The sequence below is a fragment of the Miniopterus natalensis genome, chromosome 1 (genome assembly GCF_054644295.1).
Source record: "Miniopterus natalensis isolate mMinNat1 chromosome 1, mMinNat1.hap1, whole genome shotgun sequence".
Lineage (NCBI taxonomy): Eukaryota > Metazoa > Chordata > Mammalia > Chiroptera > Miniopteridae > Miniopterus > Miniopterus natalensis.
Window position 1 is genome coordinate 123,697,476 of NC_142081.1, and position 26,051 is coordinate 123,723,526.

A 26,051-nucleotide genomic window follows, 5' to 3' on the forward strand; every position below is an offset into this window, starting at 1 on the left:
AGTTGTTTGGTATCCATGTGATTCTGGCTACTGGATATTAACTATTTTGACTAATCACCCACATTCCCAGTACAAATGCACTGCGTATTAGAATTATTGTTGTTATGTTTCTTTCTGAATTCTTCTACGTATGACATCAAGAGCGTCTGAGATTTTTTTATATGTTTTATTTTAAAAGTTAGTTGTATAATGTACCTCCTAGCCATTTCTTTTCACATTACCAAACATGTTTTTAAAATACCTATATAGAAAAAAATAAAATAAAATACCTATGTAGGTACCCTGTTGTTTTAAAATAAATTTACTCAACTTTTCAGGAAATAAAGTTAATTTTATTTTTTCCCCATTAATATTCTCTATCATTCTAGACAGTTCTGTACCCCCCAGAATCTTGATGTCTCTTTTTATTCTCTTGCTAGAAAAAGGGGGGTGTCTCATGTGTATTAATTGGGGTCAGGATCCCCCAAATCAAGATGTAATCTGGAGGAAAGAGAACAAGAAGTAGTGGCTAAGCCAGTTAGGATTATTGTTCGTCTTAAGTGGGTTCTAGACATCTGAAACCCCCTTTAATTTCTGGAATTAAGAATAAAGATAATAGTGCCTACCATTTAGTGCACCTGATTCACCTTGAGCACTGCATTACAGTTTATACACAGTGGCATGTTTGAATCCATGTGATAGATGTATCTTTGTGTTTATTTGGGTTGGTTATTATGTTGTATGGTCTGATTGCCTGGGGAATTTGGCCGGACACGCCCTGCTGGCTGAGCCAGTCCCTCTTGTATTTGATGACCTGTGAAGGTCTGCTTTGCTCCCCACTGAGCCAGACCTTTCTTCTTTTTTTTCCTCCAACATGTTTGAAGACTTTATTTCAACAGCTGTTACAGCTTATTAGTCATCAAAGTCATCAGTGGATGTGTTATCATTTCTAGGACAAAAAGCCACTTAAGTTGTTGAGTTACTGCCATCAGACTCACCCCAGAAGGCTTTAGACTTTAAGTCGGTAGTTTCTTTTTGCTGAGCCCTGCCTTGTGGCAGATAGAGTAGGAGAGGTATTTATAGAGGATCCATGTTGCTCTGTTGCAACACCTCTGTCCCGTGGCTGCTCCAGCCATTCTGGGATGAGAATTGGGTACATTATCACAAAGCGATAATATCACACTTTGGGAATGCCCACCCTTGAACAACTGAGTCAAGTGAGTGAACAGAGAGAGAACCAGCTGGGCCTTGTGGCGCTGACACACCAAAAGCCCAACGTTGAGCCTCAGCCTCTGTTTGGATCCAGGAGGGCTGGGAAATGGGGAGAGAGTTCCCAGGGTAAGGATATGCCAAGTTCAGTTTAGAGGGGGAGCCGAAGGGCCTATTGCATTGGGACTTTGTGTGTGTGTGTGTGTGTGTGTGTGTGTGTGTGTGTGTGTGTGTGTGTGTTGGGGGGTAGAAGGGGTGGAAATAAAGTTGTAATTGCCACTGAGGAGCCTGCATACTCTGGGCTCCCCGGAAACAGTCATGCCTCCCCCCCCCCCCCGCCTCCCACAAGAGGGCTGAGAAGCAAAGTCAGTGGTGCTCAGATAAGGTAGCCTGAAAGGGCTCCTTGTGGTTGCTATATATTTGCACCTTGCTTGCATTTTTTATTGGTCATTCCCATTATGAAATCCTTCATAACATGTAAAACTCCCAGGGGTTCTGCACTGTTGGATCTTTCCAGAGACAAAATAAGGAAGCACAGGAGTCCCCCAGCATGTTCCCCCTGCATGCTCATCTCAGAGAATACACAAGAGCGCCCTCTTAGGGTAGGAACTGGGGGCTTAGAGCTGTATGCTAGAAGAATGCCCGGTTCTAAGCAAGTGCTTGGTAAATACCATTTACTAAATGAATGAATTTGTAAGATAAGAGATCGGTATGTATTCAGGGCACTGGGCTCTGCTTCATTTTCAACCTTCTTCTCTTGCCTCTGCTTTTTCTCCTCTCTTTCCCCAGCATCCACACTATGGGTCTCAGCTGCTCATCTTAGTTCTGATCAACTTGGGCCCACCTCCTCTCTCCTCAGCCCCCTACCTCACCCCCCCCCCAACCATGTATGCCCTCCTTGTCTGTCACACCTCCCAGGAGTCTGGATGGGAACGTGGGCTCCTGTGACAACACAAATAGAATTTGAAGGGTGGACTTGGGAGGTGCCAACGCTGTTTGTCCCTTATATCCATTTGGGAAAATCTCAGTGGCCATCACCCTCCTGAGCTTTGACCAAAACAGAAAGTATCAAATATTCATATCCTGAATTAATTTGTGTTTTTTATTCTGCCCTTTGCTAAACATAGCAGTGCAATTGCAAATTAGTTTTCCCTTTTCCCGTTAATTCCTTTTTTAATTGGGATATAATTGATATATAACATTATATTATTTTCAGAAGGATATAATGATTCTACATATGTGACTATTGAGAAAGGATCACCACAATAAGTCTAGTTAACATCCATCACCGATATAGTTATAATTTTTCTTTCTTGTGACGAGAACTTTTAAAATCACTCTCTTGGCAACTTGCAAATATACAAACTTTTAAAATCACTCTCTTGGCAACTTGCAAATATACGATACAGTATTAACTATAGTCACTGTGCTGTACATTACACCCCCATGACTTCCTTATTGTATTTGTTATTATAACTGCAAGCTTATATCTTTTGACCGCCTTCACCCACCCCTCACCTCCTGCTTCTGGTAACCACAAGTCTGCTATCTGTATCTATGATTCTTTAGTCATTGTTTCTTCTAAAGGAGAGCTAATGGAAGACCCTGCAGGAGTCCCTGCTTTCCTAAACTGATGGTAATGACACAGCCCAGAAGTCACTGCTGCTTGAACAAGAAGTACCAGGCTCACTCCAGCAGACTTCTTGTCATCACATGGCAGCCCAGGGAATGCCCTGTTAGGATTCCCTCTCCCCACCTGGGATTCCCTTCCCTCTTCTCTCCCTTGCCTCCAGTTGCACTCTTATCTTCGGAATTGTTATTTCCTCCCGACCTGCAGAGCCCGGTTTCTCTCAGGCTCAAGTTAGGAGGCAGTAAGTCAGTGAAACGTCCCTTCAGGTTTTCCCCATGCATGTCTTTTTCTCTTCTGGCCATGTCTCTAGATTGAACCATCTGGGAAAGATGCTTACTAACTGTTTTCCAGGGCTAATACTAGAAAATGTGCCCAGAACAAGTTTTAGAAAACATAATTTCAGCGCTTCGGATATATTAGACCCACATTTATTAAGTGTCTCTAAGAAGCTATGACCTCAAAATTTACACTACTGCACTATTTTCTCCCCAAACCCCACAATGTTGATTTTTATATCAGGTGCATTTGGTTTCGGTGGCGGCTATCACAAATTACCACAAACTTAGTTGGCTTAAAACACCACAGATGCATCATCCTACAGCCGTGGAGATCAGAAGTCCAGAATGGGTCTCACGGGCCAGTATCAAGGTGTTGGCAGTGCCAGACTCCCTGGGGGGGGTTCTAGGGAGAATCCACTTCCTTGCCTTTTCCAGCTTCTAGAAGCTGCCTGCGTTCTTTGGTTCACAGCCCCTCCTCCATTTCCAAAGCCAGCGGTGCAGCAGCTTCTGGTGTCTCCTTCCCTGACTCTGACACATATAAGGACCCTTGTATCTGCATTAAGCCCACCTGGATAATCCAGGATAATCTCCCCATCTCAACATTTTTATTTTTTTTATTTTTTTTAAACATATCTTAATTGACTTCAGAGAGAGGAAAGGAAGGGGAGAGAGAGAGATAGAAACATCAATGATGAGAGAGTCATTGATCGGCCGCCTAGCCCGCAACCGGGGCATGTGCCCTGACTGGGAATGGAGCCCCGATCCCCTGGATCCTAGGTCGATGCTCAACCACTGAGCCACCCCAGCCGGGCATCTCAACATTTTTAAAGGGGGACATCTGCAAAGTCCCTATGCCATGCAAGCGAACACAGTTACAGGGCCCAGAGATTGGGGCGTGCGCATCCTACAGGGGCCATTATTCAGCCCATTCAGGCTTCTCTAAAAACGTGGCTATCCAAGTACATTTTCTGATTTCTTGTTTCCTTTGCAGATGCAGAGAGAAATCGTGTATGCAAGAGGAGATGGCCCTGGCGCCTGTCGACCTGGATCCGCGGCTCACCCGGCCCACGCCATCCCAAACTCCCCGCCGTCCACTCCGGTGCCCCATTCCATGCCTCCGTCCCCATCCAGAATTCCTTACGGGGGCGCGCGCCCGCTCGTGGCCCCCGGCAACGCCACCATCCCCAGGGACAGGCTCTCCAGCCTGCCGGTCTCCAGATCCATCTCCCCCAGCCCGAGTGCCATCCTGGAGAGAAGAGACGTCAAGCCGGACGAAGACCTGGGCGGCAAGAACATGGCTCTGTACCGCAGCGAGGGCTTCTATGCCGACCCTTACCTGTACCACGAGGGGCGCATGAGCATCGCCTCGTCCCACGGCGGGCACCCGCTGGACGTCCCCGACCACATCGTGGCGTATCACCGCACGGCGGTCCGCTCGGCCAGCGCCTACTGCAGCCCGGCCCTGCAGGCGGAGATGCACATGGAGCAGTCGCTCTACAGGCAGAAGTCCAGGAAATACCCAGACAGCCACTTGCCCACGCTGGGCTCCAAAACGCCCCCCGCCTCCCCTCACCGAGTCAGCGACATGAGAATGGTGGACATGCACCCCCATCACAACGCCCACGGGCCCCCTCACCCGCTGCAGGCGGACCGGGCCTCGCCCAGCCGCCAGGCCTTCAAAAAGGAGCCGGGCACCTTGGTGTATATTGAAAAGCCACGGACCTCCCCGGGCTTAGCCGGCCTCGTGGACCTCGGCCCTCCTCTAGTGGAGAAGCAAGTGTTCGCTTACAGCACCGCCACGATCCCCAAGGACCGAGAGACCAGGTAAGGCGGGGCGCGCGCCCCCGAGGGGTCCGTGCCGCGCGCAGAGGTCACGCCGGGAGCGCAGGGGTCCCTGGGGACCAGCCCGCGCAGAGGGGCGGAGGGAGCAGGGCAGGAGCGCAGGCCACCCTTGTCTGCGGTTTCTAAATCCCCAGGGGGTCAAGTGAGGCAGGCCCATGGCGGTGCTAAAGGGGCGCAGACGCACCAAGAGCGGTCAGTGCGCCTCCCGAGCCCCCCCCCCCCCACACACACACCCCCTGGGGCCAGGCGGCAGCATCCTTACCTACATCTGAATAATCCGCAAGAAAATTGTGGGTAGCAGAAACCATTCAGACAAATAAATCAAGAGTTCATAAGAGTCCATCTGCCACAGAAAATGAAGAGTGAGTGTTCCAAGGTGTAGCTGTTTGAAATGGCCATTTGTGTTTTTCCTGGTGTAGTGAAACTTTGTTTTCTCATCTGGTTTAGAGAAATGGGGGAAATGTGTTACTGGCTGCCATCTAGAGTGATAAAACGTGAATTTGCATAAAAAGAGGATGGTTTCGATTTGATACTCATTCCAGAGTGATACTGAGATAGATTAGCAAAAGTATCTGGTGAATGACACACGCTGGGCATTTTAATTTCTTTTCAAATGTACACATTGTTGTAATTTGCCACTCTAGAACCTTCCTCCTACATCTTAAAAACTCTCCAAAGTTCATATAGTAATGGAAAAGCTAATTTTGTTGGGGGGAATTTCTCTAGCCTGAATTGGTTAAAGGAAATCAACATAATAATTATAATCATAAAAAATTTAGTCGAAGAAGTTGAGTCCAAAAGAGGTTAAGCCTTTTACCAGAGAAGTTTGAAAAATTAGAGCTAAATATTTCATCATTCAGCACCTTATAAGAACCAGTGTTACATTCTCCTCACTAAAAATGGTAATACCACTTATTGCTATTGCATAACCTCATAAATAGAAGGCCAGAGTTGTGGCTGGAATATGAATGGTCTATCTCACTTTTTCACACACCAATCAGAAAGCCCTGTCCTCATTAGCAAACCTTTGTCACGAAATGACTGTCTCCTTATCTGTTCAGTCACAGCAGAAAGAGTCCTGAAGGATGGAAAGGGAATGAACATGGAAGTTTGGATATCATTGACACACTACAAATTCTAATCCTCTCATACAACTGGGAAAAAAAAACCCACAACCCAGCAGTGGTGACTGGCTTGATTATGTAGGACTAAGAAAAATTAAGGATTGGAAAACTATGTTTATTCTCTCCTTTCCAAAGGCCTTAGGAAGTGAAATTCTAAGAATCAAAGAAAGGGATGCCTCTCAGGACCACAGATAGCTGAGGAGTGTGTGATACATACTGAGGCTTATTGGAACAGACTGATGTTACAACTAGAGGGAAGTCTACCAAGAGGTGCCTTGAAGCTCAGAAGCTTGTGCCCTGTGCTTCTAAGAAAGGTGATACGTCCTCTGTGGTGGGCTGGCAGGAGCTGGTGGGGGAAAATGAGTCTTTTAGGGGATGGGACTTAGAGTCCTAAGAATTTAGTACAGGAAACAATAAAAACTATTCATCTCCAGAATATCATGTGAAGACCAAAATTCATCTTCCCAACCCCCATGCTGACCCACCTTGTGGGTCCAAGAGGATGGGGAACTTGATGCCACCATGGATCATATTAAGCTATTTCCACCCTGCTGGGCTGTGGGCATGTTTTGGTCGATGATGGTGTCTGACTTCTTCCCCAGTGCCTAGTTCAGTGCCATGCATGCAGTTACCACGTGGATATAACTTAAGGAGCATCGCTGAGCCAGTTTTTTATAGGACTTAGTTCTGGGAGGGAACAAAATGAAGGAACCCTCTGCCAGTATGTGGAGTGTCCTCTATATTGGATCAAAGTCATGCAGTACTGCTGGGCACTACATTTATAAGCACTGCTATTTTAAGAAGAATGCTGGTGGTAGGTAGCTTTTATTGAAAGCCTTTTATGGGCCAAACACTGTGTTAAGTAGTTTCTAATCATCGTGACCCAGTCAGGTATGTACTGTCCTCATCCCAATTTTACAAATGCAGAAACTGAGCTCAGAGAGGTTAAGTAGCTTGCCAAGGTCACAGAGCCACTAAGTGGCATAGAATGTTCAGGTCCATTAAAGAATCTATACCTTTTACCAATGTGCAATATTCTTCCTAGTGAGTAAGAACTATGAGCCTCACCTTCACCCAGAAGAAAACTGAATTTAGGAGTGAATTCTGAGCATTTCTACCAGAATTTTCCAAAAGTGGTTTCAGGACTAGATGCTAAGTGACTGCTCCTAAGGGATATTTACAATCATAATCATGGTAGAATTTGCATAATTATGCTGCTAAATATATGCATGCCATTTAAAATATAACTGTCCTAGCTAATACATTAGCACAATTATGCAGAAATAAGGAAAGAATATAGAGAACATTCTTGGTAGATTTTATTTTCAATGAATGTGAGTACTTACTATGTCAATAAAATGTTTTAAAAACAAGAACATGAAACAATTACTGAAGCACAAAATTATAGTCCATTGTTTCACCTGTACCGTGATGTTATTTTTAGATATATTTAATCTGTGGAAGTATTTTTAAAGAGTCTTCAACCCCTAAACGTCTAACTTGATGAGTATAGGGTCTTATAAAGTGCCAAACCAATCTCTGTTGCAGTTTTGTGATGTTAAAAAGCAAATAAGTCTGAGGGTACTTTTTATATAAAACTCTGAAGTGAACTTTTACATCTAAGATGTGCAGCTACAAAAACACAGGAGGGAGACTGAGAACTCTGCTTTTGGCCATGGCTGGATTCAGATGCTGTTCAGAAGAGCACTCTATGAAATAGCCCACATAACTGCAAGATGTTTGAAATCACAGAGAAAAAAATCCTTTCCCATCTGTACTCGGGAAACTTCCCATGGTAACTTTTTTTTTTTAAGGGCACATGATTTTATAACAGCCCGATTGACTTGAAAATGAGTTTAAAGTAATTTCATATGCCTTGATTTAATAAATTTGGCATCTCTTTTCTTATAAAGATGTTTCCACAAAGCACTGAGAAATGACAAATTATACATAGAAGATCTGGAAAAAATAGTTTATATAGGAGAACATATATGTTGGTGGGGTTCTCCTCCCAAGATGGTCATGGTCTTTGGGGTAGAGGAGCAGATTAAAACTGCTTTGACCTTCAGGATAGCAATTCTTGTGTCTGAGCTTCTAGAAAGAAAAGAAAATGATCTTAGGTGATGAGGTGGCTTTATTCAGATGACTTCCCTTCAGCTGGGGCTCCAAGAAGACAGGGTCCCTGTGCCTGTTGGGGAGTGCCGAGGGAGACGATGCGTGACATGACTTAGTGCACGAGGCTCTCCCTTCCCTTGGTTATAAAATTACTTCACTAAATAGCATCATTATTTCTATTCATGGCACATAAAACAGCCCTTAAGAATTATAAAATTCTAGGACATTTATGTTTTGCTATCTTCTCTTTATAGTTTGGATCACATAATGTGCAATATCTTTATTGAAATAACACTCAAAATTCAAGGGTGCTCATTTCAAAGTGACTGGTAGCTCTCCTTCCAAATGTATAATAGATTCCTCCCAATGTAATATTTTTCAAAACATGGTAAACTTGAACTAAGATCATATCTGGCTGTTCTGCACCTATGGTAGCTAAATTCAACAAACTAGTCAAGAATCCACAGAGGAGCAAATTCTTGCCCTGTCTGGACATGTATATCTGGAGAAAGAAAAGCCACAGGAGATCCCACTGTGATTTCTGAAACATCGCACATTTAAAGAAACAGAATCTCTTGCCTTGGGCCAATTAGAAAGAAGGGAAAAGAAAAATTCTGTGTACAGAAGGAAGCCTGCGTACTAACTGGTAGCTTGTATCTGTTCTTAATCGTTTTACATCATTTTCTTGTTTTACGAGGATTAAGTGTTACTGCGTTGGTAGCCTTGAGGAGTGGGATGCACCCTTGGTTTAGCAGTTGATTGAGTGAAAGTCTAAATTCAGATTTATGTCATTTAAACATGCTCACAGTGACTGACAGACATTTGAAGATTTTCTAAACTGTGCTTTGGCCTGCTACAGAGGTGAGTCTGAATGATGAAAATAGAATGATTGATTTTGTCTTTTTCCTGCGGGTGTCGTCAGAAGTGAGCCACATCAGAGATGTCCCAAGTTGTGAGACTTGGCATCTTTCTAAAGCAAGGTTTTCTTAACTTGTTCACTTGATATTTTGTGGCCTGATCATTTGAGGGGGGCTCTCTTGTGCATTGTGAGGTGTTTAGCAGCATCTCCAGTCTCTACCCCACTAGTTGCCTGTAGTAAACTGCCCCCCTAACCAACCATGCCGGGTCACGACAATCCAGAGTGTCTGCAGACCTAGTCACATGCCCCTGGGGCATAACATGCCCCTGGTTGAGAAGCACTGCCCTAAAGGAAACCCAGACTTTTTCTACTTAATGCAGTGGACCAATGGAAGAATGCCTCACACTTCCCGAATGTAAACCATGACATTCGTAAAACACAGATCTTGACAATTTTTTTACAGTCCTGTTCTTACCTCTTGGTAAAGCAACTTCTTTATTGTTAGAACTTGCTATTACTGCCTACAGTTCAATCAAGCTGCTATCAACCATTTACTGAGAGGCAGTAACAAGCAGTGTTTACGCACGTGGACTCCAAAGCCAGAGTGCCTGGGTTCAAATCCGAATTCTACAACGAGCTTGCAGTTGGGACCTGTGACACGTTTCTGAATCTTGCTCTGCCCTCTTTTGTTCATCTGCAACATAAGGAAAATAATAACACGACTTCACAGGATGGAAGGAGATATTACAATGAGTGCCTGCGCCATGCCTGCCCTATCGTAGGTGCTCAGAGTGCCTGCTTTGAGCCAAGCTCCCTGTTCCGTATTATCGAACAGAGAGCTTCATACACAGAGCTGGCTACGACAAAGGACTATTTGTGAGTATAATACCAAGAAGGACATAAAGCAGGGGAGGGGACCGTAGGAAACAGCAAAACTAAGTGTGAACAGAGAATGGAATCAGCTGGGCTTCAGGATCCAAATGAGAATGTTTAGAATATCGGGCATTTTAAAATCCATTTCAGGAGGATAGGCAGGGTGGCACATCTTGGGTCCAGGAGCAGTAAGACAAGCCAGGGTTCGGACATCCTTTTAAAAGGGCACCTGAGCTGTGTGACTGAAGACGAAGACACCTAATCAGGTGCAATCGAGTTTATTAGGTTATCTGTTTTGATGCCTAATAGTGCCTGACTGATTCGGCTCTTGTCTCAATTGCTTTTCCATGCAGCTCTAATTATGGATCAATAAATGTTTATTGAACTTCTCTAAGGTGCTTAGCTGTGGGCTGGATGCTTTGCAGGACACAAAGAAACTTCTATGTGGTCCCCGAGCACAAGGAAAATAAACTGTGATGACCAGATAAGCATTATAAAACATCAAACATCAAAACTGTAATAAAAACATCAAACATCAAAATTGTAATATACACGTGTAAGCTATGCCACAGCCAAGTACAGGAAGCTTCTGAACTCTGAATGCCTACCAAGTAACTGTTACAACCACAAGAATAGGATTTCATTATGGGTGCTGCTCAGGGATTCTCTTCCTGTCACTTTGGCAGTGACAGTGTCTCGTTGTGAAGCGCAGAGAAGGGAGGAGGCCGTGTTGAGTCACTACAGGGGTAAATGGCTCTCCCAGAGTCTGCAGCTTCATTCAGGAGGAGTTCTGTTCCCAACGTCGCCAAGTCCAGCTGGAAAGTCAGGCCACGTTGTCCTCGAAAACAATGAGGAACAATGATAAAACTAATAATACATTGTAGGTTATAGAGGCTTCCGTGGACCAGCTGGCAATTCAACCACTATTTATTCCAAGTTCTAAACAATGAAAGTACAAGTAAACTTTTAATTACAAGCCTAATTTGGCGACTGCTTGTACATAATTAATTCCAAAGAAGTGATACAGACAGTAATGGCCATGAATTCAGACAAGGGAGTGCTTTCCTGAACTTAGGCTGGTCTGGGAGCCTTCAGTGAATGTTGAGATGAGCTAGAATTTCAGGGATATATATATAACAGAATGAAAGGATATTATTTGGGAAGTCAGACTGATCTTTATCCACAATTTGCTGTATTTCTACCATTATGGTGCCTATAAAAATGACATCTGGATATGATGTTTTGCCAGTCTCAGAAATCAAGTAAGGGCCGATAAATTGAATTATTACTTCAGCCTCAGGAATATAAACTTCATGGTTAAGTAATGTTTGCTAGTCATTTCTTAACTGCTGAGTTCAGGCAACAGCTGTCTGATAAACATGGTACTTAACTACCTGACAAGTTTTGAAGATAGCCCTCCTCTTACACAAGGAATATTCTATCAAAAATACCAGCAGCATAACTGTTACAAAATCTGTGTTACTTCAAATCAGTTTCTTGAAAGGAAGAGCCCTCATCTGTCACTAATTAGATGAAATTTAAATACATCCTTGTATTTCCTTTGAATATTCATGAGTTGCTGTCAGTCAGGTGCCTTGGGTCTGAAACCAGAAGCTAAGCTAGAGGAACATAAATACTGTGAGATTTAGATAAGCCCCTTTCCTTGCCGACTGGAACCTCTATTTTCAAAGAGGAGACGAGTAAACGTTTAGGTGCCGGTTCAGCCTCCTTGAAGGACTCAATGCGGACTCAACTTGGGTTCAACACGGCCTGAGGATGGGGCTCATCTAAGTCCAAGAGCCCAGCACGGGGTGATCCTGGGCTCTTGTGATGTCCAAGCTACATGTTAAACTCTTGTGGTTGTCCTTCCGTCTGTTGAAAATCATAGAGATTGCACTTGTTGGGATTTTGGACTTTATTTTTCATGAATGAAGTGATTCAAAAACATAGGTCTAAGCATGAATTTGAACTTCCAAAAACTGCAAGTCTTAAAAAGTCTGTATTACCCACAAAAAGTCTGTACTACCTACACTCTCGTAGGACCAACTTGCATTGCCAGGAAATTCCTCCTCTCTCTCCCTGTCCATGTCCAGAGCTGAGGGGTCTTAGAGACCACTCTCCTAATCGGTCACTTTACAGAGGGGAAACAGGAGGCTTCCCAAAGGTCCAGCGACTGGAGCCACTAGTCAAATGATGTTTTCACTCTCATGCTGTCTCAATATTTATTGTCTTTTTAATAAATGCAGTGTATCCTAACTCCTCCAACAAGCACAGTATCCAAGAAAACAAAATTAAAAAACAAACAAAAAACACAAGAGAAGCCAAGTATAGGAAATGTGGGTGTTTTTTTTCTTTTTCCTTAAGTCATTATCTTACTTCTTTTGAGTTCATGCTGAGATTTTGCAGATCAGAGCAGCTGGGAGTGGCAATTTAGTGCCACAGCTCCCCCGGGACCACTCAAGAGACCACCTCCCCTGGCTTCTGACACCGCCTTTCATTGGAAGGTAAATTACAGACTCATGTTCAGGTTGCCAGAACCTGAACAAACAGCTATTCATACTAGTTTGTACCTGTAAAAAAAAAAAATGAGCTGTCACTTCTAGAGCATGAATATTAAAAATTACCCTCAGGGAAGAGAAAGAAAATGCAAAGTGGGTGATTTTAGCAAGCAGGGTGTGGGCTTGCCCTGGGAGTGAAGGCTCCCATCACCCGGGAAGTGGAGGCCTCGCCCCAGCCCGTGAGTCACTAGGCGCAGCTCAGGGCCCTGCAGGGAGCACTGGGTGTGCAGGTGTCTCTGCAGGTAAACTAGCTGTTTCCTTAGGGGAGCCCACCTCCCTAAGCCTCAGTGTTCTTTGCCAAAATGGGAAGCTAACCATCACCTCCTAAGGGTTCTATGCAGTTTAAATGAAAATGGGTATAAAATCTTTTTGTTCTCTATAGTAAGAGTTCTCTGTAATAAGAGTCCTAATTGACATAAAATTGTGAAGCCATAGTCCTTCGCACAAAGGAGCCATAGTGTGTTGGCCATTTGGTTCTGAGAGTCTGTGTGTCCTCCTGCCCAACTTGGGACTGTATTCTGGTCCCAGACAGAGCAGCCTGCCAGAAAGTAAGTTGTGAAATAGAGTAAAGGATACCTGGAGCATTCCCAGGAGCGTTTGCTGTGCTGCGCGGAGCGCTGTCAGAATGCTGGAAATCAGTGACTGTGCACGTTGGGAGCACAGGCCTGGCTGTGGCTCAGCTTTGCCAGGCCTGCTGAGCCTGCCATGCTTTTTTTTTTTTTTTTTTTTTTTTTTTTTTTGCTTCAGTCAAGATCACTGAATTAGAATGGAAAGAACACTATGGGACCTAAATAAGTTCCCTCCAACTAGAAAATTTGTGATTCTAGAAGTCTAAGTCTGGCAGGGTTTCAGACATGGTATTCTCCGGGTGTTGGGCATTAGAGAATGGGCGCCTCTATTTAATAAGGGGTGGGAGCCTTGGAGGCCTTGTTTCCTCTGCATGTGGAGAATTCATTCAACCTTTCACACACCCTGTCACGAGCTCCACTCCACAGACACTAGCTTCCTGTGTTTGAACTTGGGACTTTCCTACCTCTGGGACTTTGCATTTGTTCTGCTCTTCTGTCTACTTGACTAGCTTCTTGCTAATGTCAGGGCTTGACTGAAACACCATCTGTTCAGGGAGGCCTTTTCCAACCGATCATCGCATACACATACGCACACACTCACAATGATATGATTACATAAGTAATATAGAGGGTGTTCCAAAAAAATGTATACACAGATTTTGAATAATTATAAAGGCAGTGTTTATTAAAATACATTTCATTTTCAGAATTGAGCTATCAGCTGTTAAAGTATGTATACATCTTTTGGGGACACCCTGTATGTATATTTATATGCAAGTATATACTTTTATATTTAAATAGATATATTTCTCTACATAATTAGCTTGCTGTACCATTACCCTCACCCCTAAAATGTAAATTCCATGACGGTAAGAAGTCTTTTGTTTTATTTACAGCTATAGCCCAAGCATCTGCCACTGTACCTGGTACATGGTCCATGCCAGAAAAATATTTGCTGAATTAATAAAGTTGAAGTGACAAAGGAAAGCCTCCCACATCCATAACGTATTGCAAGTTATAAAGTGCTTGCACGTACATTTTCTCACTTGCCCTCATTTCCCATGTCTCTGTAGGATGGCAGCCCTGTGGGACAGGGAAGACAGTTGTTACCTAGTTGGACAGTTGAGGAAACTGAGACTCGGAGGTATTGAGTGATTTATGAGTGGAGATTTGTATCTCCCCCTGGATATCTGTTGGTCAAGTCAAACTCAGCATGTCCAAAAATGAACGCCTATCTTCCCATCTCATACATGATCATTTCATCCATTACTTAGGCCAAAAGCCTTGGTGTCATCTTGATTACTGTCTCTCACACTCCACATCTGGGCAACCAGAGACAGTTGTATATTGAAAGATGCTCTGGCTCCAGCCATCGCTGTCTATCTCACTCCACCACTCTGGTCTAAGCCACTGTCACCTGATCTGCCTCAACGGCCTCCTACCTGATCCCTCCACCCTGTCCCTGCCCACTTCTGGAGTCAGAGCACAAATCTAGGTTAATTCCTAGTCCATTGTTTTTGCTGCCATCAAATTTTATGAGTCTAATGCTTCTGCTTTGGCCTGGACCTCTCCTTACATAGAACACTCTACTCTACCCTCTTCTCCTCCTGGCTAAATCCCGCTGTCCTTTTTGGCTTCCTCCACATGTTTCCTCTCAGGAGGAGTAATTGTTCCCCAGCTGACCACTCCGACTCTGCCACCCAGCACCATTTGACCACTGAGAGTACACACCACACACACCCTGCAGAATCCAGCCACCTGTGCCCACCCAGCTGGGTCATCTGAAGCCTGGGTCAAAAAGAAAGACTCCCCCGGGCTATCACAGTGCTCACACTCAACAGCAGTTACTGAATTGGTAATCAAACGTCACCTGAGGCATCCAGGGTACATAGCAGTTACAATATATTTATTAGTGGGAGTACCATCATCGCCACAGCATTTCTCTTCGCATCTCATTGTACACTCTCATTCTCTCAGTGCCTCAGTAAATTTATGAAGATTAGAAATAGCTTTTTCTTCCCAGATCCTCATAAACGGGGCTCCATATTTTGGCTATTTCTTTACAGTTGTCATGCAATGTGTGTCTGCATGGGTCATGAGTAAAATGTGAGCCCTCCAGATGAACACCTCTGCTTTGGTCATTGTCTTCCCCCACTTGGGGAAAACCTGGTTTTCTGATGGGAGGATTCTACTCTCTCCTTGAACTCTCACCAAGAGGAGGTGACATAAGAAATAGAGGGACGCAGAGGGGCCCTTCCCTCTCGTTCATTTCCCTCCTCGGTCAGCCAGCACAGGAATGGCGAGGCTGAGAGAGGCCGGCCTCGGGTAATCCGGTCAGGACAGGGGGGAGAGTGCTTGTGGTCCCCCAGGATGTGGAGCAGGGAAATTAAAACGAATTTTGGCTGAGGAGGAAGGAGGTAAGGATACAGGTAAAGAGCTGGTTTGTTTGTAAATAAGGGAACTGAAGACAACTAAAGACTGCTACACTTAGAAAGGATTTTGGAGTTTCTGATGTGGACGGGAAAACTTACCTAGTAAGAATGTAGGGTCAGAGTATGACTGTGAGGAAGAGTTTGGGGATCTATGATGCCAAACTTTTGAAAGGGTCATCGGCACGGATATTGAAGCTGCGAAGGATGATGGACTGCGGTGTGACAGACAGGAGGCCTTCTTCCCAGATGAAGCCATCTGAGGATGTGAGGGAATTTTCTAGATGCAGGTAGGGACCTTGTGTGTGTTACATGCCACTTAGTCAGCTCCGAGTTCTGGAGACCCTATGAATGAGCGATGTCCACAGTGTCTTGTCCTCAGCAGCCCTGCCCAGCTCCTGTAGGCGCATGCCTGTGGCTTCTCTTATGGAGTCAATCCATCTCATATTTGGTCTTTCTCATATCCTGCTGACTTTTATGTTTCCCAGCATTACTGTCTTTTGCCAAGAACCCTGCCTTCTCGTGATGTCCCCAAGTAGGGCAGCTTCAGGTCTGTCATTTTTGCCTCCAGTGATATTTCTGACTTATTTTGCTCTAGGACCCACTTGTTCATCTTTCCAGTGGTCCTGGGTATCCGTAGAGCTCTCCTCCAACATATTTCAAATGAATCAGTATTTTTCTCATCAGTCTTCTTCACTATGCAACTTTTGCATCTGTAAGTAGTGACTGGGAACACAAGGGTATGGATGACCTTAGCCTTGGTCTCTAATGTCACTAGGGAATGTACAGGTGAGTAATTCAGAATTCAGAAGACGTGGCAATAGGGGACATAGAGCATGCCCACTTTTCCTTCTCCATGAGCAGGGGGACAAACAGCAGCCTTCAAGGCCAGGGTTATAAACTACATTTCTGAATGACCCTCTGTATACTCGGTCCTCATCTAGGGACTGTAAATGCAGGAAAAGTGCAAGATATGGTCATTGTCTTTAAGGAAGGCAAGATTAATACACACAAAACATTGTAGCCCCATTGCAGTCACCACCAACTCCATCAATATCTCCTCAATAAATCTGGATGTTTTAATGAGAAAGTTACATTTGCTGGGAGTTTCTGGAAGAATGTCTTTAGTATATAGTTCTTTCACCAATAGTTAAAGTGGGGCAGAAATAGAAAATTTGCTGCTCAGAGTCTTATTTGAAGCTGTATCGCAAGCTCAGATCGTTTGAATTCCAGTGTTCTGTTGAACTCATCTGAAAACAGTGTCTTCAATTACTTTGTTTTTTTTCTCTCTCATACCAGAGAGTCAGGGCATGAGCAAACAAGGGCATAGCCTAGCTTTAAGCCTGTTCACTATTCAGTTCTGGAAAATGCCTTTGTCACTGCCAAGACTACAGCACTTCAGTTCACTTAGATTTCTCCCAGGGGGAAACAAGTGATTTTGTGAAAGGAAGGTACTGCCTAATGATGATACTGTATTCACCGCTGTGTCCGCAGCAGCTTGCACTGTGTCTGGCACAACTAAAGTACTCAAAAACATTTGCTGGTGACTCATTGACTGTCACTTTCTGTGGGGCGGAGAAATGAGAGGGAATGAGCAGAAGCGAAAAAACAAACCACAAAATATTAGAAAGAGAAGTGAATTCATGAACCACCTAGAAAGTACTCTCAGAATGCCAGCCCTGCTTACAATCATTGTTACTGACTCTCCTGCACCACTGGGTTTCAAGTTAGTAACTGGTTAGGAAGGTGAGTGCCTCTGACTGGAGGTCTAACTAATCCTACCAGCTCGGTTGGCTGGTTTCAGCCAGCTCCCCAGCACTTGTTTTGGATATTTAAAAACATAGCCTAAGGGCTTCATTATAGGGGAATTACCAGTCTCATACTTGTTACAGCCTTGACTTGGTTTTTAATAGCCATTAATTTACTCAGATGGGCAATGATAAGGATTTAATTCAGGCTTAATGAGGCCTCGGTCAGAACAAAGACAAGTCCATGGTCAAAAAATGTTGGAGGTGAAAACTTGAATCAAAAAAGTTGTGTAAATGGAGTTACTGGCTAAAAATATTCTCTCAAATGCACTTTTTTTTTTTTTTTCTTTCTCTCTCTCTACTCTGAGGACAGAGAGCAGACTACAAATAGTCTGGCCTTTGTTTCATTTTCATAGACAGGTGCTTGCAAGAAAGCCCATTGTAGCAGCAGGAATGTAAATACTGGGATCAGCATTTTCCCTGGATTTGAACTTGAATTTTTATTAATATTATGCTTGGGCCCCGAGAAGATTCATTCATCCAGGCGGACTTATGGCGCTAAATGACTAGTTAACCGTACATGCTAATCCCATAACTATGGTTTATGGAATGACAGAGAATGGTTTATGAAATCACTTTTAAACCATCTTTTCAACAGGAATTATACCAGTCCTGTAATAACTTAAACCAAGCAATACTGGCAAGAATTAGCTTAAACATCTTCAATATTTTGACGATTATTATACAAAATTGCCCCTGCAATAAAATGGCAGGGTCGTATATAATTTCCCTCCTTCCACTGCATTTCCCTTTCTTCCCCTTTCACATTGAAACGTACTTCATAACATTTCATCAGGAGCAAAGGCTGCACAAGTTTCCAGTTGCTGTAATTTAGTTAAACCATAAAATTGTTTCCAGATTACCAACCATGAAATGGAAAGACAACCTTATTTATGAATTTATAAATCAGATAATCTCCCTCAAATGAATCCTGAAACCAGGAACACTTTGATGATTAAATAGGAGGGAGAAAGTTTTCTTATTCCCATGTGTCAAAGAATTGTATTTTCATAAAGTGGTTTTGGCCAAGACAGTGGAACACGCATGTGCAGTCAGTGCGCTCAGTGCCTCGGCCAGTGCAGGACCCACCGTTTCCTGGGCAGTGGGAGAGGATTGCTCCCCTCAACTGTCAAGCTCAAGTGTTCTGAGCAATCGAGGCTCTGCGAGAACGTGTCTCCTTCCTGGTGGCCCAACCAATGACATAGGCTGGAGGAGGCCACCCAGGGAGCACTTACTTCCATCCTCACACATACAAAAAGAAAAACCAAGGATGTGAATACCTAACGTGAATATAAGGCCTTTCCTTCACAGCATCCAGACTCTCATCCCATGAAATTCAGTAACTATGTTGGCATGATTCCTGAGGAGTAAGGAGAGTGGGGTATGATTTGGGGGTTGTCTTTCCCTGCATCCTAAAACCGTTGTCTGGAGAAGTGCCACAAAAAGCCAAGTACCCACTGAGCCAAGGAAATGCCACCCTCTGGATGCCCACGTGGAGACAACCCAACCTGTGCTATAGCATAGTGCAATTCTAACCACGGTGGTGGGTCAGGTGCAGATCAATGTCCTGAATCTGGGGTGATCCAGATGCTTTGTTTTGGTTTTTAATGCTACTGCTCTCCTTTCTTAGACAAGGTAATGAAACCTGTTGGCCAGAGACAGATCAGAAAGAACACTGGTTTAGCCTCCTCGGGGTTGTGCCTAGAGCCAGTGTTGGAACCCCTTCTACCATTTCCCTCTTACCAGATTCTCACTTATTCTGCACAGTCGTAGACTTACCTGTTTCTTACATTTCTTAGTAGTACTGTCATCTCTGTGTAGTTAGGTTGTGAAAATGCCTTCCTGTCCCACATTCCAGCTTCATGAAACCCACGAAGCTACTTCCTGACCAAAGCTGTCTAGACCCTAAAAATGTCATGGTGCTTTTTTTAAAAAAGAAAGAAAGAAGAAAGCAATCCTTTGTATTTGCCTAGGGTTGGATAAGAGCAGTCAACTAGATACATCTTGAGGTAGCTCTGAACACACCTCGACTCCGGGTCCCGAGTTTGACTTTTCAGCATTCTCGTGGGAAGAACGGGGCGCTGGACAACCTTTACCCAATACTCAGCTGGCCCCTGTGGAAACCACTCATTTCCCAGGAGCCCATTTGTGTGAGTCCGTGTCTCCCACTATCTAACCATTTCTGAGATGCCATAGTGACTTGGGTCTGATGAACCTGGGATATCCATTGGGTATTTACTAACCTGCTTTCTTGAGTGTAGTTTCTTACTAATTTTTCTCTCTGGCACATGCATTGTGTTATGGCAGAGAGGAGACCAGGAGCACAGGTGTGACTGAAAATGCTTTGCAGCTGAGGGGTTCAGCATTCACTGCTACACCTGGAAAGTCGCTGTGTGGAAATGGAGATGCATTTCCACTCTCACTGCTTGAGATTTCTCCTTCCCACACTACTAGAGCAAAGAGATTGTACTATTCATACTTAAATTATTTATTTTTCCATAACAGGTTTACAACCATTAACTGTCTAGACTGCGTGACTTACATCCAGGAAGCTCAGTGTTGTGACAGGACCATCATTTTAAACTAAAGAAAATGCTTGGAATTCTGAAGTCGGAAGCTTGTAATTGTGAAATTAAGCTCAGTGTTTCATACGGCACTAAGGGTTATATTCCAAGGGCAAAACACAAGGCCAAAAAGTTGTGTATGGACAAAATTACCCTTGTAGGTCCACTTGATTGCCGTGAAGTTTAAGATACAGATATAGCATCTCTCAATAAATCCAGCTTAGCCAGTTACTGTTTTCCAGGGAAAGAACAGACCATCACGATTTCTTTCCATTGGGTACCAGATAAAATAGCTGGCTTGTATGAAAAAGCCACAGTATGTGAATATGCTGTTCGTAGCACAGGAATCGCCATCATTTACACTATGCGAGGTTGGTGGGACTGAGACCCGCAGTGGAGAGTGGGGTCCCTTCTCTGTCTCAAGCTCACACTAGGACACCTGCTCACGGGGCACAAAGGCAGGTGAGGTGCCCACACTATTCAAACTTTCCTCCCCTGCCTTGCTTTATTATTTTAAACTTCCAAATAAATGTGACTGAATTCACATGCAGTCACGTGTGTGCTGCCGTCTGCACCTAGAGGGAGGTCACTTGTGATGTTTGTATAACATGTTGAAAATAATGGTGACAGCTCTGGGAAACTGCTGCTGTCTGAGGTACAGAAATGTGAGCCAAATGAATTGTGATAAAGCATTAGAGAGCCCTGAACAGAAAGGTGCAGCATCTGGGCACAGTAAATAATTGGGATTATTCATTCATGTCTTGAGATGACCAGCTTGTTAAGGACAATTGTTTTTCTGCTCGATCCCGTAAAAGCCCCAGGTTGAAGTCCCTGTGCCATTAGATTGAGCGCCATTCATCCCCGAGTCAGACATTGATTTCAATCGTATTTTTCCGTGCTCTTAAAAGACATTCGTTGCTGTTGCTCTCAGATGATAAAACAAGTTTTATCTCACACACAACAAACATCCCCATCATTTGCACCGAAACCAGTCATCAACCCCCCAGCTGAGGAGTACAGCTTAGAGGCCTGAGGGCACTTTGCTGGCCTACTAGGTGGTACCTTTTATGACCCTCAGATGGTCATTCCCCTGGACAAACCAGTCTGAAAGTCAATAAAGCTTTAACAAACAATTCTCTTGTTTTACAGAGAGAGGATGCAAGCCATGGAGAGACAGATCGCCAGTTTAACTGGCCTTGTTCAGTCTGCGCTTTTTAAAGGGCCCCTTACAAGTAGTAGCAAAGATGCATCTAGGTAAAAAGAAGAAAGCAAACCAACGAAATAATTCATTCTGTTTCTCTCTAATCATTAAGACAACTCATTCATTCAAATCCGTTTTCTTGTAATCATCTCAAGGCTGAAAATATTTACATCTCTCTGAATCATGGCTGGTTGGTTTGTTTGTTTTCCTTCTGGTAATTCTTGGTCGAAGGTAACGCTTTGGCCCAAGAAGGGTAAACGGGCTTCCCAGTGCATGTGGCTTCATGGACCACTGCGCAGTGCCTGCAGCCACCATCCACGTGTCTCCACATCCGCCATCATCTGAAAGTCATTCGTGGCCACCTGCTGTATCCCACCTGCAGTGTCATTGCGCCCCTGGGAAGCCTTTTCGTCCCGGCCGATAGTGGTGCTGATGCTGAAATACCCTTATTGCTTGATGCCATCTCTACCTGCTGCTCATCGCTTAGAATAATGAATGGAGGGGGCAAAAACAAAAAACAAAAGGCATTTTGGAAACTGGATAGCTGACTCTCTTTTTCTTTTATTCAGTGAGAAAATGATGAAAACAACAGCCAATAAGAACCACACAGATAGTGCAGGTAAGTGTTCTTGGGGCTCCCGGAGGCCTGCAGGCTGCCTTGGATGGACTCTGCTTGTTGCAGAAGTAAATGACCCTTTCCCTAAGTCGTCGACATGGCGTGATTTCAGAGGCTTCCCAGTTAATGCCCTGCACCATCACACCTTCCCTCCTTAATGCTGAAATCCCAGATTCGTCATTAGTCTGGGGGTGCCTAAGCCCTTCAGCCTTTATTCATTCACTCACTGTTCATTATATCACCAAACATCCAACAAATATAGATGTGCCTAGTACTGGGCAAGGACAATGGGCATGATTCAGACACGGCTGCCTGCCTAGAATTCCTAACCCTGTGGGGAAAATGGATGTGGGACAAGTAATTATATGAGTGTTGAGTGTTAAGCGAAAGGGAAGGATGAATGTTTAACTGGCAGTTCTAGACTAGGTCGGGGACATTTCCCTGAGGAAGTGACATAAACTGAGACCTGAAAAATGAATAGGACTTAGGTAAGTGAAGGCAGAAGGGAAGAGCCATCCAGGATGAGGGAGAAGTACGTGCAAATGCCATGGAAAGGAATTGAGATAATATTCTAAGTGCAAAGCGAAGCCATTGGAAGGCTCTGCATTGGGGAAGGACCTCAGCCCAGCTGCAGCATGGTCATGGGTGAGAAGGGACGCAAGCTGACAGGGAGCCACCAGTGATCGAGGCGGGAGAAGAAGGTATCCTTGGACCAGGGCCTGCTTTTTAAATGCCAGCATCTTCCCCTCCCCCCGAAAGGCCCCCATTAAATTCCACGTGGACTCCCTAGTATCCAGGTATATTTGATGTACATCTTATCCTGCAGGCTCAAGGCAGGCCTCTCTCAAGAATATGAGGTCTTCCTCCCCACTGTTTTAGAAATAGAAATCATTACCAGGAACATGTTTGGCTACTGAATTACACAGGAAGCCTGTGGTAAGTTGGGTGAAACCCCTAATTTGGAGAAGGCACAGAATTTGGGACTTCAGCTGGGACCTGTGTTAGCCCTGGGGCCGCACTGGCTGAGTGCAGGCAGTTCAGCTGCAGAGCCAGCAGGGCTGGTCTTCCAGCCCTCCCAGTCCTCGTGGGACCTGTTAGTTTACTTAGAAGTTAATCAGTGACCTTGGCTGCAGCCAGAGAATTATTTCACAGAAACCATTAAATTTGTCTTCAGAGCAAGTGTCCGTTTGTTTTGGAAATACTTATTCCCTCATTTATTTTTTGATCTATTAGGAACTTTAGGACAAAAGGAACCTATGGAACTCATAGAAAGAGAGTGGACTGGTGGTTCCTGGGGCATGGGGAAATGGGGAGGTGTTGGTCCAAAAGTACAAACTTCCAGTTGGAAGATGAATAAGTTCTGGAGACCTAATGCACAGCATTGTGATTATAGATAATAATATGTCAGAAAAAGACAAGTACCATATGATTCACTTATATGTGGAATCTAATGAACAAGATAAACTAACAAAATAGAAACAGACTCATAGATACAGAGAACAAACTGATAGCTGGGGGGGGGGGGTGGAGGTGCTGGCTGAAAAATGTGAAGGGATTAAGAAAAAAACAGACAACAGAGAACAGTGAGGTGATTAGCATAGGGAAAGGGGTGGGGGAGGGAGAAGAGGGTAGAAGGGGATAAATAGTGATGGAGGAGACCTGACTTGGGTGGTGAACACACAATACAATATACACATGATGTATTCTAGAATTGTACACCTGAAACCTATATAATCTTATTCACCAACGTCACCCCAATAAATTCAATAAAAAAGAAAAATACCAAACTATGTACTTGAAAGTTGCCAAGAGAGTAGATCTTAAATGCTCTCAGCACAAAAAAGAAATGGTAATTATGTGACATGAGGGGCGCCTTAGCTGACACCACAGGGGTAATCATGTTGCAGTAGATAAGTGTATCAAATCAACATGCTCCACACTTTAAAGTTGCACAACGGTATGTGTCAGCTGCATCTCAATAAAGTGGAGGGAATAGAAGGAAACCACTGAGCACTAACACCTTCCATTCCTCTGGATTCTAGTCCAGCAGTGATTAGTACCTGATACCATTATTTAATCAATATGTACATGCTGCTTTGTATTCTTTTATTCCTGTCACTTTTGGTGGCATCATCACCATCATTATAATGAGAAACGGTGAGTGTTTCCACTGTGCCAGGCACTGTTCTGGGTGCTCTTCATACATGAGCTCATTAACTCCTGGCACATCCTCATTATTACCATGTTCCAGAGAAGACTGAACACACCTCCACACATGTGACACATCCACATGCTCCACCCACCTGTTATTTTTTTCTCCTATTTTTGTGGTAAGGTGCTCCAGTCCCTTTAAAGATACATAGGTTTTTCACTCCTTTGTTTTAAATAATTTTGTAAATGTCTTTTTTGGAGCATGGGGGAAGGAGCAGGTGTAATTTCCTTGGGATGCATTTCCCAAAGTGGAATCAATAAGTCCAAAGGGACGAAGAGTTGAGTATCTCTGGCAACACACCGCCAGTTTTCTCTTCTGAGAGGCTGAGCCAATTTACAGTGCCACCGGCAACAGGCATGTGTGTTTGCTCTCCCATGTCTCTGCTGAGTTTGGTCTTTTTCATTCTAATGTGTCAGGGCTAGATATGGTCCACAGGGCTTTCGTTGCCATAGCAGCCTTGTACAGTGCACAAAACATATTAATTCTTCCAGAACCCAAGGAAGTAAGCTGTAAGACAAGAAATATTTTGTCTGTTCTGTAGACAAGTACATGAAATTATATAGAAGTCAAGGAGTTCATTTGTCCAGGGGTAAATGAAAAGGAAAACCCAGACTTCCTGTCACTTTAGGAATATTTGATTCTGTGGATATAAGTGAACAAGGAACCACCATTGCAAAGGCATGCCATGTATTTTATACTGTGTATTATATCATTTAACACACACAACCCTGTAAGGAAGATGTTGCTTACAGCCAGCAAGAGTCACAGCCAGTCTGGCCAAACCCATGTTCTTTCTATCACAACAGAATACATTAAGTTTGCATCACATTTGCATGTAATAAATTTCATAGTGAGATACACTCGACTGAAGTAAATTACCCAACAGTGATTTGCTAGGAGAAAGAGAGGCCATAGTTTGGAAAGGGTGAAGTGCACAGAAAAGAGTGACTCATTCATTGTGCATGTTGGGAGCAGAATGTGACCACCTGCGTGTGGGTGTGGAGAGCAGATCCCAGGTCCTCTGAACCTAATCTGAAGGGGAACTTGTTTATCACTTGGGGTCCCTACTGATCAGGTCCAGCCTCATGCATGGATTTCAGGGCACCTGCCTATAGATCTCAGCCTACTGCTACCATCCCCAGCCTTCTGCACCTGCTGACACTCCAGGTGAGGAGGGGACGCTGGCAGAGGCTCCTCCTGCCTACTCTGCTCAAAGAAATAATAACCACAGCTGATTGCAGTGGGGGCCCCCTCTGTGCCAGACACCAAGCTAAGCAGTTTACACATGTAAATGCCATTATCTCCCTCAATAATCCTTACACCCATTTTACAGATGAGGAAACTGAGAGTGAGAGAGGTTGTTATTCTGCCAAGGTCACACAACTAGGAAGTGGATACTAAGAATGATTTCCAGGCTTCTGATTTAAATAATTGAGTATATAATAGTGCCAGTGGCTAAGAACAGACCTACAGAGACAAAAAGAGGCCTGGGAAGATGAAAAGTCCTGTAGCAACATGAAGGTACTAGTATGTGGCTCTGAAGAGAGTTGTATGCTGGAGACAGACATGCAGGGGACCTCAGCAGGTGGTGGTGGTGAAAGTGGCCTCCCTGGAAAGCATGTCCAGTGAGAGAACAGGCCAGGGTTTTTAAAGTTGGCCAAGGAAGAAATTAGAAAAGAAATTGACCAAGATGGAGTAGCAGAGAGATAAGAAGACAAGGGACAGGAAAATTCAAATTGACTGACAAGGGAAGAAGTGACTAACAGTGCCCAGCGTCGCAGCGAGGAGATGCGTATCGGGGGGACAGCTGACCATTGCCTGCCTTATAAAGAGCCATTTCAATGAGTGATGGAGTTAGGAACCAATTTAGTGGATTAAAAAGTTATAGATGAAGAAATTTTTAGGGATGAGTATAGATTCCATGAAGGAATTTTATTGGGAAAGATATTTTTTAAACCAGTTATCAGCTTCAATTTTAACAGACGGTATGTACATTCAGGCCTCTCTACACAGGAGGTCAGTGAGGCCCCCGGTGCCCTCAGAATATAAAGAGAAGGAGGGATTTAGTGATGACAAAGTAGCTTGACTGATTCTAAAGGGAAAACTTCCTATTTATTATGATTCCCTCTGAATACTTGATCTTGAAGGTACTGTTAATTCTGACATGCTGTTGTTATTGGAAGTG

The 26,051-nt window shown here is 44.0% G+C and overlaps 1 protein-coding gene across 4 annotated transcripts in view; it reads left to right on the forward strand.

Moving 5' to 3' along the window:
• Positions 1-26,051, forward strand: part of KIAA1217 (KIAA1217 ortholog) — a 288,923-nt gene that overhangs the window by 221,239 nt on the left and 41,633 nt on the right. For 2 of the 4 annotated variants that reach the window (XM_087825511.1, XM_087825514.1), the window contains exons 6-8: positions 4,088-4,920; positions 20,987-21,091; positions 21,608-21,657. In XM_087825511.1, the coding sequence (XP_087681637.1) occupies positions 4,088-4,920; positions 20,987-21,091; positions 21,608-21,657 (988 nt within the window). The remainder of the gene's footprint in view (positions 1-4,087; positions 4,921-20,986; positions 21,092-21,607; positions 21,658-26,051) is intronic. The other 2 variants (XM_016224710.2, XM_087825504.1) reach the window with 1 other exon arrangement.